Below are 17,612 nucleotides of genomic sequence, written 5' to 3'. Positions count from 1 at the left end.
ACAATGTTAAGTTATAATGTGTTTTGCTTCCATGTTTCAGTATTTTGTAGAAACCAAACCACTAAGATTTTTTCATCAACTAAATTTTATCTGGGTTAACACTGTTCCTAACACAGACCAGTGATTCATAAAGAATATTCAGATGTGAATTTAAACCAAGTGGCTGCTAATTGAGGCTATGGTGCAGCACCAGACAATAGAAAATGCTATGGCAGCTGATCAACAATTTTTCTGATTTGTGCCGCTTATGCACTGGTTGGCCAGCCATTCCTTGTTTGTTTTTAAACACACTGCACCAAGCTAAACTGTGGTGTAGTTTGTTGAGTTTCAGTTTAGCATAATATATGATCACCTAAACTATTGCAGGTTTTTGAGCAAAACATGGTTTACAGCTTAATGATCATAATGGTGATTTATTTATTACTATTCAAGCAAACTATAGCTTTGTCTATCGCATAAATTAAGTAACTTGATCTTCTGAAAGTTAAAGAAACTTGTAAGAAATTAAAAGGGCATTTTATATTCCACCAAAAAGTGCACCTCACTCATTTCTCACCTGTAATCACAAAAAGGTAGATCATGCTACTAAAAGTTAATTCATGATGGTGTCCTCACACCTCTATCCAGTTTCTATTGCAATCCTGCTCCATTCTGCTGAAACTAAAATTATCGTGAAATGTCAAGGCTTAGAACTGGAGTGGCAATTCAGTTGGAGGAAGTGGTGGAGGAGCGGCCGGTGGTGCATGCAGTTTTTAGAAGCAATAGGACTCACTCTTGTCAGCTAATGTCTATTGGAAAGACTCCAGTCACCTGCTGTCCTCTGATTTCTGTGTGAATGGAGAGGGAATGGCCAGTGGCATAAAAGAGGCTGCTGGCCACAACACACCAGAAGCACCAGAAGCACCGCCCAGAGTTTGTGGAGTTTATACTTACAGTAGTCTTTACCTACCTGAAAAGTGCTTCTAAATTTTGCAGCAAATACTGGTTTAAATAGCAGAAACGTAAGCTCTCCACAAATACTAGATAACCTCACTGTTTTCTACTTTCATTATCATAACTGAAGCAGCAAGGAGTTGTACCCACTAACACAAACACTGAAAACTTGGAATTTCATACCATAAACACTGGATTAAAAAACAAACCAGCCTGGAATGTGTCCTCTTTTGCAAAGATGAAATATCATTGATAATCATCAAATAAGCCAGATATTTATTATATAACCTACCCAATAACCAGAGTTCTTTAGGCCATATATTGTACCAAAAAACTAAAAACATAATACACAATTATTGGTTTAAAAAAACTACCCAAGGAACAAAATTGGAACACTCAAGGAACAAAGGTGCTTTTTCAGGAGGCAACTGGACTTTCTTAGTTTTTTCTTTGAAGACATTTCACTCCTCATCCAATAAGCTTCTTCAGCTCTGATAGGATAGTGGGTAATGGAAGGATAAAAATTGAAGGATTTATCCTTCCATTCCCCACTATTCTGTCAGAGCTGAAGAAACTTTATGGATGAGGAGCGAAATGTCTTCAAAGAAAAAACAAGTAAGTCCAGTTGCCTCCTGAAAAAAACATCTTGGGACAACCATGACCTGGATGACTGAGAATTTCTACAGACACAAGGAACAAAAATGAAACAAAGTAAAAACGAGCCCCAAATAAAACTGGGAAAAAATAGAATGCTAAATGGTCTTTAAACTTGAGACAATTAATATGATTTCACTTCATGTCAAGAAGACAATACCATTGCAACACAGAAGAATCTATATATAGATATTTAGCTTTCGTTATTGATTTAGTTTACAAAAAGTCAGTTTCTAAACATAACATTAAACTTTGGCCACACAACATAATACTGATCAAGCTTTCCATTACGTCAGTAAAGGTCTAGTTCATAAGCAGAAAATAAATACATGTCATCCATGTAAAGTTTTAAATGGGGAAGGCACGGTATTCCCATTTTAAAAGAGTAATTTAAAAACTCATGCTCATAGTTCTTCATGTGATAAATTCCAAATGTTTGGCATATAATTCAAAATCACATTAATATCTTTAATCATATTACTGTTCCTAATCCAGTTTTTTCTTCTTCCATTCAATCATGTTCAATTCTCAAAGACTGTCTGGACAAGTCACTGAAGTTTTCTTGGCAAGGTTTTTCAGAAGTGTTTGCCATAACACTCTTCCTATGGCTGAAAGAAAGTGACTTGCCCAAGGTCACCCAGCCGGCTTTGTACCTAGGGTGGGACAGGAACTGGATATTTAAATGAATCTAAACTTCAAGTAAAACAGTATTTATAAATTTCCATTGATATATCTGAGTTTAAAGGATAAATAAGACTTACTCTAGTTAATTTGGTAATCTGATAAAGTAACCAACCATTTACTATATGATTTATAATGTTCATAATTAAAAAAACATGTACTCAACTCTAACCACTTTTATGCCCAATATATTCTATCAATACCTAATTATACAAGAAGATAATTGGTATTCGTGAAGATTCCAAGAAGTATCTTGATGAGAAAATAATTCTTTTTGTACTGATCTTGGCCAAATAATCAAAATATCACATTTTAGCCCAATTAATAAAGAAGAAGGAAATCTATGTTTGGCTAAGATATCATCCGATTTTTTTTTACTGTAATATGTGAAAGGCTTTGTTTGCATCCAACAAGACCTGATTATTTCAACTTTCTCAAAAAATAACAACCCATTGCCAATATATCAAAGGTTTGTTGCTCTTTTTCAAAACCAGGCTGTTCAGAATCAACAATGAAATGTAATTGTGTCTGTAATCTATGTGACAAGATTCACTGCCAAAAATTTGCATTAACATTTAAAAAGGAAATTGAACAATAGTTTGCCTGGACAGCAGAATGTTTGCTGGCCTTCAAAATTACAGCTATATAACCTTCATAAATGGAAATTTAGAAAAAACAAGACAACTAAGAGGTTAGTCAGCTGGTGGAATTACAGAAGGATATGAAGATTAAGGATAAGACTTGGTTACTGAAAAAATACAAGGGTCTGACACCATCTGGCGCTCTAGAGATTGCTAAACAAAGATTCATAGCAGCACTGGCTACCAGGCTAAGGAGACATAGTAAAGAAGCAGAGGCCAAGAAGATAAATGGAAGGAGGGAGTACTTCCATCACAGAGAAGTCTAAATCAAAAAATTGCACAGCCCCAAGCTAGATGGGGAGGGAAAGAAGTTCAGGGTGCCACACCCTACATTCTCCTAGAATATATCTACTGATTAGAAGGTTACAGCTTTAGTATGGCAAAATTTACCCACTAGGTAGAAGAAAATAAAGATAGGACTCAACTGCATTTTGTTGTGTCTTTTTTCTTTTAAAATGTGGTTAGCCCACACTGCACACAATACACAGTTTTCTACAAGGGAACAGGTACCTATGGTCATCCAAATGTTGCTGCACCACTAGCATCGTTCATCTTATGTTGGATGGAGCTGTGGGAGTTATTTACCAGTAATATTTGGTGAGCCACAGATCTTAATTCCTGGTATATATTTCCCGAAAAATCAATCATTTCCCCATGATAAAAGGGAGCATACATACAGCCACAACCCAAGAGGGTGGGGGAAGGATCATTTCATAGATTTTGTGCTGTCAAGTTGTTTTTGGCTACTAGCGACCATACAGCTTTTTTCCTTCTCCATCTCATAAATGGAAGACCAATATGACATATACCTTGCTTCTTACTGCTTTTTATTTTAATGATAGCGAACAAAATTTCAGTACTGCCAAATCCACAAACTGCACAGATGCTTTTATCAATAAAGATTCTCAAATATTTAAATTCCCAAGCTCAAAAGAAAATATTGCAGGTTGAACTACAATAAATGATGGCTCTGTGCACTATAAAAGTCCAGTTTTAATGTTAAATTAGCTCTGGAAAAAACATCTTATCTCAACCCAGTATTATGAGCCCTGGAACAGTCAACCCTCAGCCAATCTTCATCAAAGCCTGGCTGCAAAGTCAATAGGACAGGAACAGGAAAAAATTGCAAATCACCTGGAAATCTTTGAAAGATTAAATATAAATATATTTAACAATCTAAAAAGAAACATACAACTTATTCAAGGTTTATTAAATTCTGGATATTTTCAAATGGTATTAAGTTTACAACTACACTGTTTATCTTAGGATGATTCATATATGCAAAGAAGCTCCTTTTATCTGCATACTTTCTTTTTTCTTTGCAAGTTAGTCATGAAATGAAATGGTATTATGGTGTTCAATTATATGTTCTGTATATATTTCCATATGACACGTTTTATACAATCTTCAATAAGCTTGTTAATTTTGGGGTTCACATATGCACAACAGAAATCCATACAATTACATTATTTAACACAGAAATACAGTTGTATGTTCTTAAACTGTGGTTGCCTACAAGTTTTCAGCAAAGTAGGCTGCACTTCAGAAAATACTAAATTACAGCGAGAAAGCTAGTAAACAAATCTAGCTACAAAGATTTTAAGAATCAGTGTAAGACAAGCATGACATCAGTGACTATGCAAGATGTTCATTATACAAATCTAGGGCCTTTTTTTGTTAAGTATAAAATATCCATCTATGATAGATATGCTTAGAAGACACACTTTCTAAGTAATAGGTGCAGCAAACAAAAGCCCCAAGATTCTAAATCAGGAAATAATGATAAATACTTCTGGAGGTTTTTAAAAAGGTATAAAGAATATGTTAGATATCATCCTTTTGAATTAAGGGAGTTTTGAGGCTTTACAGAGTACAAATATTGGCATATGATCAATACCTGGATAGAATACATGATGTTCACCGAGGACAAGAATGCAGCACTCTCACTGAAATAGTTTAAAGCAACTTAGTAGGGAAAATCAGGAATTCAATAAACTTCCTGTTTACCCTTAGACATGATATAAAATAATAAGAAATAGCAAAAGGAGACTTCTTAAGGTCAAGTTTGACTTGTGATGCTATAGGAACATGTTCATGTAGTTTTCTTTGCAACAGAATAAAAGGGGATTGCCATTACCATCTTTAAGGATGATCTTTTTTTAATCGACCAATCTACTCTATAGCCCTGGAATTTCCTGGTGGCCTCTTATCCAAGTACTAATTAAGTCCAATACTGCTTGGTTTTTTTGAGATCAGCTAAGATCAACTAGGTGCTGCCACCTGCTGTGGGCAAAATAATGAAAGCCTTTTCATATAAATTCTATGGCTAGCTTCAGAAGGACTTAAATTTTTACAAGATTTGAGGGAAAGTAACACAAATAGCTCTAATGATAAACTAAAGCTGTTCCAGTAAGTTAAGTAGTGCACTGACGATAGGGCATGTTTCCCACCCACCCCCTTATCATTTCCTTTTATCATTTACACAGTATTTTGCAGAATTTCTCATACTCTGTATTTAATATAATCCTAAACTAAAACAGTATAATAAATTTCCTTTTTATAAACTTTGGAGAAATATTAAAATAGCAACTAATATATTCAGTGCAGGGAGTAAATGTGAACATCATTCTTAATGGTATTTCAATTAGCCAATGCATTGTGTTGGAGAGAAATATCCTTTTTAAAAAACTCAGCAACAACTCCACCTATAAACGAGTCCCTTGGACTGCAAGGCGAACAAACAAGTCAGTTCTAGAGGAGATCAACCCTGACTGCTCTTTAGAAGGCCAGATCCTGAAGACGAAACTGAAATACTTTGGCCACCTAATGAGAAGGAAGGACTCACTGGAGAAGAGCTAATGCTGGGAACGATTGAGGGCAAAAGAAGAACGGGACGACAGAGAACGAGGTGGCTGGATGGAGCCACTGAAGCAGTAGGCGTGAGCTTAAATAGACTCCAGAGGATGGTAGAGGACAGGAAGGCCTGGAGGAACGTTGTCCATGGGGTCGCGATGGGTCGGACACGACTTCGCAACTAACAACAAATAAACGAGGGAAAGGAGAAAGACATGCCCGATTAAAACCCGTTTACCCAAAATACAGGAAACTGGTGTCCTCCGGATATTTTGAACAACAACTCCCACAATCCTTTGCTATTCGCTAGGCTAACTGGGGCTGATGGGAGATGAAGTCCAAAACATCTGGAGGGCATTTGATTGTCTTTCTCATCTGACGTACATGCCTGAGCCGAGCATCGAGACCACACAGTTTGATCCTCATCGGTCAGCTCCTGCTCTACAGGTTGCTTGCTCCGAGTAGCAGCAAACCAACCCGAGTTTACTCAGATCGCTGAGGTGGGAATGCTTCGGAATGGAAAGCGCTCGGCCCAGACATGGCCTAGCCCCAGCTTCCCGCGCCCTAAGTTTGTGAGAAGACCGGCTCATTTCCCGCAAGGAGCACTTTTCCCGAGCAGCGGCCCCACCCCGGGCACGCCAGGAGTCGCCGCTTCCCCATCTCATGCACCTCCCGCAGCCTCAGCGCCACGAAGCGGCAACCCCGGAGAGGGTGTGGGGTGGAAAGAGGAGGGACGCCTGAGAGCCTTTCGCCAGGATTAATCTTCCAGGAAAAGGCATCCGGCGCCAAGGCCTCCAATTCCAGAAGGAAAGGAAAGGCCAGAATGCGGCGCAGAGGTCAGAGCCCGCCGATGCAGGGCCCGGCAAAGCCAAAGGCGGCCCGCGCGGCTTCTGGGTGTAGTCAGCGGGCAAAGCCCCCGGTGGCGCTTACCTGCATCGAGATGACCGGCTGACATGTCTGGTGTAAAAGGCAGCCGCTCCGCCCTCAAGCGCCCGGCTCCATAGCGCCCGCCGGGAGTGAGGGAAGAAACAAATCGAACGCTCCGCTCAGGTCTCTCTGGACACTTCCGGCCGTCTTAAAAAACTCACGCCCGAAAAACCGACATTCATCCCGTACAACACGCACGCGCCTTGACAACATTCCCTGCCGTGCGAAAGAAGTTCTTTCTACCCTCAACGCTCGCTCCCAACCGGAAGTACGTAAGAGCGTGACATTTCCCTTAGAAGCGGCGGGTGGGGAGGGGGGAGGAGGAGGAGGGAGAGGAAAGGAGGAGGAGGGGATTTTTGAAAGTTTTGCGCTGTACGCAAACGCCGTTCCGCTTGTCCCGGCCCTCTTCCTTATCCTCAGGGTGTCGCATTTAAAGGAGCCGCGTTTGTTTTGATGGCTCGTGGTGCCGCGCCTCGCGCTTTCCGCAGTCGCTGCCGTTAGATTCCCGACCGTGGAATCGTGTCTCATCCCAAGCGGGGTTCCAACGCTGACGGTGGATAAGGGAGACCTGCTGCCCAAAGCATCGGGAGAGGGAGAGGTTGGGGAAAAGGGACTGCGTTACAACCGACGGCGCGACTCCGCTGTCGCTCTTGCCGTAGTTTACTGCAGTGTTTGTTGTTCAACCCCAGCAGTGACGGTTCAAGCCTCCTCCATCGTGTTAACAAGAGGCTATTTTATCCGCTTTACAGGCAGGAAGGTAACCTGGGCTTGTTTCCCTATAGTGAGGAACTGGAGGATGGCACCTCAAGCAGCTGATTTATTTATTTATTTATTTTTATTATATTTTATTTTAGGAAATTTATATTGTCACCTATTTGCACATGGCGACTCAAGGCGGCTTACTAGAGCAGGGGTCTCCAACCTTGGCAACTTTAAGCCTGGAGGACTTCCCAGCCAGCTTTGCTGGGGAATTCTGGGAATTGAAGTCCTCCAGGCTTAAAGTTGCCAAGGTTGGAGACCCCTGTACTGGAGTATAGAAACCTCGTATATAAAACAATAAAACTAATAAAAGAATAATCATATAATAAAATAACCCTGACAACAACACAATACACAAGCCATTTAATGGGCTCCATCCCACTCTGGGTTCCCCAGGCCCACTGGCAGAACCAGGTCTTCAGCGCCTTCCGGAAGAGTGTTAGCATGGAGGCCACCTTAATCTCTGGGGGAATGAAGTTCCAGAGAAAGGGAGCCACCATGGAGAAGGCTATTCTTCTGGGTCCCACCAAGTGTATCTTGGTGGGATGGGACCTGCAACATTCCTTGCCTCCCTGCTCTGGTGAGTCGGGTAGATGTGACTGGCAAGACGCAGTCCCTCAGATAACCTGTTGTCAAACCATGAAGGGCTTTAAAGGTGACAACCAGCACCTTGAATTGCACCCGGAAGCAAGTCGGCAACCAATGCACCTTCTGCAGGAGACCTGATACATGTGCACACCAAGGTCTGCACAAAACTTTGCAGGCCACTGCATTTTGCACCAACAGGAGCTTCTGGATGCTCTTCAAGGGCAGCCCCATGTAGAGCACATTGCAATAGTCAAGATGGGAAGTGACTAGACATGAGTGACAATGCTAACTAGCATTGACTGATTTGATCTCCATGTGCTTAGGCAAAAAATGTTAACAAGTGATTCTTCCAATTTGGGCCAGAAACCAAGAGACTGCGAATTCTAATCTTGTCTTAGCCATGAAAGCCAGCTGGATGACTTTGGGGCAATCACTCTCTTTCAGCCATGATGTCAGACAACAAGCCAGTCAATTCCTGTTACAACCAAATAGATCAACACTTGATCCTTAAAAAAAATGGACTTGAATGAAAATGCTAGGGAAAAAAAACTTCTTCAGATGCTCAAAATGTCTGGCATATTGAAACTGTTGAAATCAGTAAATTAGACTTCAAGCTCATATATCAGATGGAAATAAGACACTAAATTTTAGCAATAGCTTAGCTGCCTTTGTTGAGTCCTCTTTTCCACTAGGACAGTGTTTTCTGCCTCAGCAACTTTAAGATATGTGGACTTTAATTCCCAGGCTAAATTTCTCCATGCTGGCAGAGGAATTCTGGAAGTCCCCACATTTTAAAGTTGATGAGGTTGAGAAACATTGGATTAGTGATTACAAAGTGAAATACTAGGTTAGATAGTATTCCAGGGCTACACCAATAAATTGGATTTCCTTGGGGAAATGTGAAAAATTTGACACAAAATCTTATAAAATGTTGTTCCGTGTTGTTCTAGCATGATATTATTTTCATTGTACAGAAATATAACTATTTGTAAAAAAAATGAAAATATATTGAAGTACCTACCCAAGATAAAATAAGTACTTTCGTGGAATATTGAACATCTTATGCATGTTTTGCTGAAAATGAAAAGAGCTAAGATAATGTTTTTAGACTGCACAATTGGAACAATATTAAATAAGGAGTTGAATGGATTATTGTTATGTTGAAGAGAGAGGGACAATAATTTTGATTGTAATTGCTATAATGAAGTCAGAAGTCATTCTTTTAATTATCTTTGTTTGCTTCTTTTCCTTTAACTTTTGTTTCCTGCACTTTTTCTTTCTTCTTCTTTCTTTTTATATTTCTTATTTTTCTTTTATTCAAGTAATTCACAGTGCAACAGTGGAAAACCTCTTTACAGCCAGGACCCAATAGCACTGGAGAAACAATCTCTGAAGGTACTTCCTATCCACCCACCAAATCTGGGCATAGAGCTCCAATGATCTGCCCTTTGGGATTGCATTGTCCTTATGTGTTACAGCATCATTACATAATGCTTTAGTGCACCATGATACTGATCCTGGCTCATGAAGGCAAACTCCAGAGACCATTGTCAAAAAAGCACCCATGCTTGTGCTACAGTTTTGCTGAGCCATGTGAGACTGATAGCCATCCAGTGTTACCCTGTGGTAAGATGTGCAGCCAACAAATTTAATAAATAAAAAAAATAATAAACATCCTAGGGAAGCTCCATAAAAAGGGGATCTGTCTAGGAATTGCAGTCTTCTTCTGCATGTTAGCTTCAGCACCCATGGCTACATATGTTAAGGGGCAAAATATTTGTAGATAAAGCCAGATTCCACATTCTTACCACCTTGGAAGCTTAGTTAAACAAATCATGGATTGCACAAATCATGGATTGAATAGTTCATTCAATCAGTTATGGTTTCTTTGAATTTGTCATCAGCACTAACTGGAAAGTTGCATTTCAAAGTAGTATCTCTTTTTAGATAAGGGCACTCTATAGTCTCCTGGATGATCGTGTTACTTTCAAATATTAAAAGTAAACTCTGTGTGTCTGAGTATATGTGATTAACACTGATTCTACAAATCAGAGAGGGACATATTAGTCTTGTAAGTCTTCCTCTTAATTCCTGGTTCATACTGTTTTATTCTCAAGGATTAATGGTAAACCTTCACTGTCTTATTTTCCAATAAGCCCTTGATGACCTCTCTCTTTTCATGTGTCTAAGATCAGTACTAATAAATCAGTACTATTTTTATTTGTAATAAATAAGTACGCACCAGATCTGTATAAGCAAGTATTTTACTTCCCATTTTTCTTGACCATTTCTTGGATATAGTCTAATTCTGCAGCGAATTTTCCCTTTCATTTTTGCATTAACCAGTTTACAATTTTTTGACAGGAAATTACAAGTCTTCATCAGTTAAAACATTGTCAGTCTGGAAATTACAAATTTGTGCCAGCTAAATCAAGTAAAAGTTGGTTTAGTTTCACAAATCTTAGGCTAGTTGTTTCCTATTACAGCAATATTTTGATAGAAAATCATAAATCTTTTATGACTATAATTTATTAAAAAATACTACTCTATCAGTGTTTGTAGCATAAAATCTGAAGATTGGGATACTTCAATAGCTTATATGTGGTGTTTGTTAGGTTTATACTCTACTTTTCCTATTGGATTACTTAGAATTACTACAAGCCTCTGCAAGATTTTAACCAATGTTTTCATACAAAATCAGAAGCCAGTATTTGTAAGCAAAAAATCTTTTTGACCTAAACCTATTTTTGCAGTATTAAATTCATCAGTACAAAATATATGGCTTTTCTCTCTCCCTTTTTCTAGCAAACATACAAATTAGTCATTCAAACCAGTGATGTCATTTTCTGGCCATTTTTAGTAGGCAGAAAGGGCAAGGAAACATTGTTCCCAGAACCTAACGTTATAAAGCACTGCCCATTTCTCCAAATTTGGATCATTGCCAACCCTTGATGCTATTAAATTCCTGGATATATGAGATAGTTTTTCCTTCCAACCCATTTATTTTTTTAAAAATTATACACATTTTAAAGAATATAATAAGCTATATTTCTTTATTGTGGCCTGTCTACCATCAAAGTCAACCAAAGTGGTGAAGTCAGCATTGCCTAATTTAATACCCTCCAGATATGTTGGAATGGCAGTTTAAAGAATTCCAGGCTGTGTAACATAACAACATAACATAACATAACATAACATAACATAACATAACATAACATAACATAACATAACATAACATAACATAACATAACATAACAACAGAGTTGGAAGGGACCTTGGAGGCCTTCTAGTCCAACCTCCTGCTCAGGCAGGAAACTCTACACCATTTCAGACAAATGGCTATCCAACATTTTTTTTAAAATTTCCAGTGTTGGAGCATTTACAACTTCTGCAGGCAAGTTGTTCCACTTATTAATTGTTCTGTCAGGAAATTTCTTAGTTCTAAGTTGCTTCTCTCCTTGATTAGTTTCCACCCATTGCTTCTTGTTCTACCCTCAGGTGCTTTGGAGAATAGTTTGACTCCCTCTTCTTTGTGGCAACCCCTGAGATATTGGAACACTGCTATCATGTCTCCCCTAGTCCTTCTTTTCATTAAACTAGATATACCGTGTTCCTGCAACCATTCTTCATATGTTTAGCCTTCAGTCCCCTAATCATCTTTGTTGCTCTTCTCTGCACTCTTTCTAGAGTCTCAAGATCTTTTTTACATCATAGCGACCAAAACTGAATGCAATATTCCAAGTGTGGCCTTACCAAGGCATTATAAAAGGGTATTAACACTTCATGTGATCTTGATTCTATCCCTCTGTTTATGCAGCCCAGAACTGTGTTGGCTTTTTTGGCAGCTGCTGCATACTGCTGGCTCATATCTAAATGTAACTGTTCAAAGCATTTGGGGGAAGCTAAGATAGAAAAGCTGTGTTAGCTCAAAGAAAACATCTTAAGATTCCAGGGAAACAGGAGTGTATTGGTATACTCCTGTGAGTCAAGCTCAGTGTCAACTCTTGGTGACACATTCTTTCCTGTGGTAACAATATGGAAGTGGTTTACTATTGCCTTCTTCTGACATGTTGTGGGTAGTGAATAATTCCTAATTAGAAAGATGTGGAGATGGGGTGTTAAACTAATTTGGATACCCATATTAAGGCCTCTGAAGACCAACATATGGAAAAAATGATCCATTTTGTTTATAAGGTAGACTACATTATAAGGTAGTCCTCGACTTACAACAGTTCATTTAGTGATAATTCAAAGTTACAACGGCACTGAGAAAAGTGACTTATGACTGTTTTTCAGACTTATGATTGTGGCAGCATCCCCACAGTCACATGATCAAAATTCAGGTGCTTGCCAACTGATTCATATTTATGACGGTTGCAGTATCCCGGGATCATGTGATCACCTTTTGTGACCTTCTGACAAGTTAATTCAACAATGAAGTCAGATTCACTTAACAACCATGTTACTAAAGTAACAAATGCAGTGATTCACATAACAAATGTGGCAAGAAAGGTCTTAAAATGGGGCAAAATTCATTTAACAAATGTCTCACTTAGCAACAGAAATTTTGGGCTCAATTATGGTCATGAGTTGAGGACTACCTATAGAGAGAAAGGGTGCATGTATTTTATAAATGTGGGACTTGATTATGCCTAGTGACTCCTGATTTACACTAAGATAGAACTTGTACCTCACCTACTATCTTTCTTGTGCTGTGATTTTATAATTTATATCATACTATTTAGTTCAGAAGTGGATTAGTTAATAATTAAGAATACTGAAGTCTGAGAAAATAAAAGCTGTGATTATGTGCCATCATGTTGTTTTGACTCCTAGCAGCCATACAGATTTTCTTCATGAAAAATATCTATAGAATCCTATACAATCTAAAATCTCTATCAAACTTTGATGGAAAAATACCGTATTCAAATTTGGGCAGGTTATAGCTCTATGTTAGAACAGTTCCAGGCACTAGATGGCACTGGGTACTTGATCACAGAATTATGCTAGATTCCAAGTTTTAAAAAAAATTCTGGGAAAAAGTAATGATAAATTTAAACAAGATCATGAAAGAATAAGGATATTTCTGTGACAGAATAACTAAGCAATAGACTTTTAAGTGGTAGTGTTTGAAAATGCAAGCTAGCTATTAAGGAACAATTATAGAATGAATATATAGAACTATAGAATGAAGGGAAACACTTTCAAATTTAGAGACAAATACTGAAAATACCATGGACTAGAAAAAAAATCATTTGCTTGGAGGAAATTAAAATTGATTGCTTCCTTGATGTATAGAGTAAGCAGATATATAATATCTGGATATATAATAAAAGAAGTTTAGAAAGTAGTAGTAGTATTTACGTATTTGGTCAATGACTAGCAAAAGATTGGCCTAAAATAAGATTGGCAAGTTTGAAAGAAGTAAAAGAACAGATTAAGCATAGGAAAGGTCAGAGAGTTTACTAGATTATCCTTTAAAGTAGGGGTCTCCAACCTTGGCAACTTTACGCCTGGAGGACTTCAACTCCCAGGATTCCCCAGCCAGTTTTGCTGGCTGGGGAATCCTGGGAGTTGAAGTCCTCCAGGCTTAAAGTTGCCAAAGTTGGAGACCCCTCCTTTAAACAATTGAAAATTCTCCTGGGAAATTGGTTGATGAAAGCATTAGTTTGTTTAGATACCAGAGATTGGTCCAACTTAATGGCTGCATGGAAATTTGCTTAAAATATAGAAGTAGAACAACATATTAGAAGTGCTGAATTTGTAATAAATGTATAATGTTAATTTTGCAAAAGAAAAATGGCATTGTATTTCAAATTACCACCCTCTCCATGCTTTCTCAAGTGCTAGACTATTTTCGCTTTTTTCTGAATCTATCTTTTTGAGGGAAATTTATACTGGAAATTCACTTTCCCCCACATTTATCTACACATCTATAGATTATGTGGGAGAAAACAAGTGAACACTTAGCACTGCTATTCTCTCAAAGATCATTAATTTCCAAAACAGGCAGTGGGCTGAAATCCACTCTGTCATTAGCCACAATAAAACCACACAAACTACATATTTATTCCCAGCTGACATTTAAACCTACATGTAATTGGAAATGATTTCAGTCATCAAAAGCTTTTGAAGCATAGTACTTGGGAAGGATTCGTCAAACTTTTTCAGGTCACTCTAACCATTACTTTAAAAAAAAGCCATCTTCCTACCACTTAGACACAGAGTGATGACATATCATGAGCAACATGCCCTTGGGGAGAAACTTCTGAATGTCAACTGACAAACCCCATTCTTTCTGCTGTATCTTAGAAAAATTGCTATGGACACCACCAACTTTCTTTCGATTAAACCTTTTTCCCTGTATTTTACAGAACCTCATTATTTTCTTGCAGAACTCCAGAGTTCCCTGAAATTGAAATAATCTGAGAACCCGTTCCCTGAGGGAACGGAAAATGCTTACCCACTTCATCCAGAGGACTACCTGTAAGAAGAGGAGGGGAAATACTGTGTCCCCCTTTCCTGTAAAGCAACAACAGACATATTTTTCTTTTTTAGTGATTAAATTAGGGAATGTTCTAATTTTATCCTTTGATCTAGCAATCAATGTTATTTGAAGATAGTTCAAACCTGAGCAAGAGTAGGAAAAAGAGATGGAAAAAGGAAAAGAGGTTGACTGGATAGATGTATCCATGACCCCTTGTTTTAGTTATATTTCACCTATCTACATTGTGACTGTCCCACTAATTACTATTTGAATCCTTTAGGAAAGTTTAGCTTTTATTTGCATACACAGCAATAAGTCTGAAGAAATAAAAATAGTTCCAGAAGTCAGACTGGGAAAATGTTTTAATAGAGATTTTTCACATAATTCATTTTTTGTATTACATGCTCCAATGCACATCAGAAATAGAAATAATATGCAGTCAATGGAATAAACAAACTAGAACTGGTATGTCTTCTTTTATCAAAATATATATTGAGAAAGCAATTTACCCACTGAGCCACAGCGGCACAGTGGTTAGAATGCAGTACTGCAGGCTACTTCTGCTAACTGCTGGCTGCCTGCAATTTGGCAGATCGAATCTCACCAGGCTCAAGGTTGACTCAGCTTTCCATCTTTCCGAGGTCAGTAAAATGAGGACTCAGATTGTTGGGGGTAATCTGCTGACTCTGTAAACTGCTTAGAGGGCTGTAAAAGCACTGTGAAGCGGTATATAAGTCTAAGAGCTATTGCTTTTGCTAAAGAGAGGTAATTAGTTTGAATTAACTAAATCTAAATAGAGATGTAAGATACAATCCTTCCATAACTGAATTATAACATCTTCATGCTAAAACTCTTTTTAATTTTTTTTATTGAAATATGACAAATGTCACTTTTGTTATTTGTAGGTTGAATGACAAGTATAGTAATGCTTACAATGTTACAGACTGCCAGCAGATGGCAATACTGATGCACTAAAAGCTCTGGTGTGTTCCTTAGCATCTTTCACTTTAGTTGGGCAGAAACTATTGTGGAAAAAGATTATATTTGTTATAGTAGTGAATATCTGTAGCTCAGGTATAGGATGAGGGTAAAGGTTCGTTCTCCTAGCCTGAACGGAACATTCAGAAACCAACCCACAAGCTTCGAGAACGAACCTTTTACCTTCATCCTACACCTGAGCACAGATATTCGCTACTATAGCAAAGCTACAAGGGCTTAAACTTGCTCATTGCTGGGAGACGATCATCAACCTACGAATAGCTACACTTCCTCCTATATGAAGATGATACCTAGTCTGATAATTAAACATTTGAAAACCAACCCACAAACTCAGAGAATGAACCTTTAGTCTCAAATATTGTATTATTTGTGAAATGGAAGTCTGCAGAAAAGTGTGTGCAATGTGCTTTAAGTATTGTGCCATGATTGAATTTTGACTGCCAAAAGAGTCCCTCCAGTTGAAATTCGCTGCTGAATTATGTGGTTTATCTAATGACTACGTTGATGTTAAGTACTGTGCATTGCTAGGTCAAAAAATAGAAAGATGATGGACCTAGAAGAGCTTGTTTGTATGAACAACAGTGAAGTGAACAACCTGTGACAGTAACTGACAAGTTTCACATGGGAAAGGTTGATGAACAGATTAACTAACAGATCACTTAAAGAGAAACTACTGTCAAGCTTGGCATTTCACAGGAAATACAAATTATGTTATTGATATTCAATATTGAAAGATTTGTACAAAATGAGTTTGTTGCATGCCAACAGCAGACGTATATAGCAAATGGTATTAATTACAGGGAGAAAAAAATACAGATAACAAAGTAATTCATTTCAAGAATTATCGTCTTTTTTCATTTATTATATCATTTAATGTTATAGAGATGGAGGGTTATTTTTAACTGAACCCTAATAAATTTGACTCTGTTTAGCATTTTGGAATCACTCAAGGTGAGCCAGGTATAATAGACTGTAAATAATTTTAAAGTATATTTATTTATTCAAATAGATTTGTACATATTTACATAGATTTAAAGAACATTCAATTCTGGGTCATTTATGTATCAAAGCCAGAAAAATAAAAGAACATGTGCATCCAGAAAAACCATACAAAACAGATTATATGTCTCTTTGGGGAATATTATGTCAGGATGCAGGATTCATGTCCAAGAAGAAGCTACACTAATTCTGATCAAAAAAGCATGATCAATGCCAACTCTGTACTGTGTTGTGGCCTGAAACCCAACAAGAATGGGTCCAGATCATCTATTTTCTTCAAGATACTCTGGAACTGCTGCATCACAACTTTTTTAACAATCTTCCCTAAAAAAGAAGGGAAGGGAATTCTGAACAATTGTTCAGAATTATAGCTTCTTAAAGAGGGAACACGCTACTGTGTCCTTCAGAGTCACAAGGAGCACCCCATTTCTCAAAGAAGCTAATGGATCCAAGCACAAGTCACCTCCCAAGCAGTTTTAACCACCCAGGAAGGGCCTAGCAGCTAGCTCTTACAGTTTCCCAGCTCGCAATCTGAAAGACCTGCCCATTGATCATTATAAAAATTTTAAAAAACAGCAAGTATAAAAGTATTCCTTATTCTACTTTACAAGTGATATTTTAATTAGTTTTGCCAGTTTTAGTAGTAATCAATAACATACATAGTATGAATAGTTTTTATAATTGTTTCCCATTATCTATACATTATCTTTCTCTTTTCCAATAGGCAATTAGATTCATTACATTGGATTAGCCACTGGGTTTCAATAATATACATAGCAGTTGGCCATATTTGAGAAAGCTTGTTTTCAGGAAGGCTGAAATTGATATTTAAAAATTCATAATTACTTAAATTTAGTTTAACTACAGAAAATAAATCAATTATAAAACTTGTACAAAATTAATTCAGTTCTAATCTTATTTTCTTTATATTCTGGTAGATGCTAAGACAAAGCCTGTATGGAGAATATGTCTGACCTGGGGATGTGGTGCAGTGGTGGGTTTCAATTTTTTTTACTACCGGTTCTGTGGGTGTGGCTTGGTGGGCGTGGCATGGCTTGGGGGTGGCTTGGTGGGGGTGGCAGTCCAGGGGA

The 17,612-nt window shown here is 37.9% G+C and overlaps 1 protein-coding gene and 1 long non-coding RNA gene across 5 annotated transcripts in view; one reads left to right on the top strand and one right to left on the bottom strand.

Annotated features, from left to right (window-relative positions):
- RALGAPB (Ral GTPase activating protein non-catalytic subunit beta) overlaps positions 1–6,930 on the bottom strand; it is a 75,556-nt gene extending 68,626 nt beyond the window's left edge. For all 3 annotated transcript variants that reach the window (XM_058175511.1, XM_058175512.1, XM_058175513.1), the window contains exon 1: positions 6,693–6,930. In XM_058175511.1, the coding sequence (XP_058031494.1) occupies positions 6,693–6,698 (6 nt within the window). In that variant the 5' untranslated portion in view covers positions 6,699–6,930. The remainder of the gene's footprint in view (positions 1–6,692) is intronic.
- Positions 6,837–14,670, top strand: LOC131194470 (uncharacterized). 2 transcript variants are annotated; one of them, XR_009154190.1, is made up of 3 exons: positions 6,837–6,957; positions 9,359–9,431; positions 14,432–14,670. It is a non-coding gene; the product is annotated as an uncharacterized LOC131194470 (long non-coding RNA). The 2 variants fall into 2 exon arrangements; XR_009154189.1 differs by lacking the exon at positions 6,837–6,957 and adding an exon at positions 7,126–7,446.
- Positions 14,671–17,612: the final 2,942 nt, after the last annotated feature.

Source organism: Ahaetulla prasina, chromosome 3 (assembly GCF_028640845.1).
Source record: "Ahaetulla prasina isolate Xishuangbanna chromosome 3, ASM2864084v1, whole genome shotgun sequence".
Lineage (NCBI taxonomy): Eukaryota > Metazoa > Chordata > Lepidosauria > Squamata > Colubridae > Ahaetulla > Ahaetulla prasina.
Note: the sequence above shows the minus strand (reverse complement) of the source record. Positions and strands in the feature narration are given on the sequence as shown.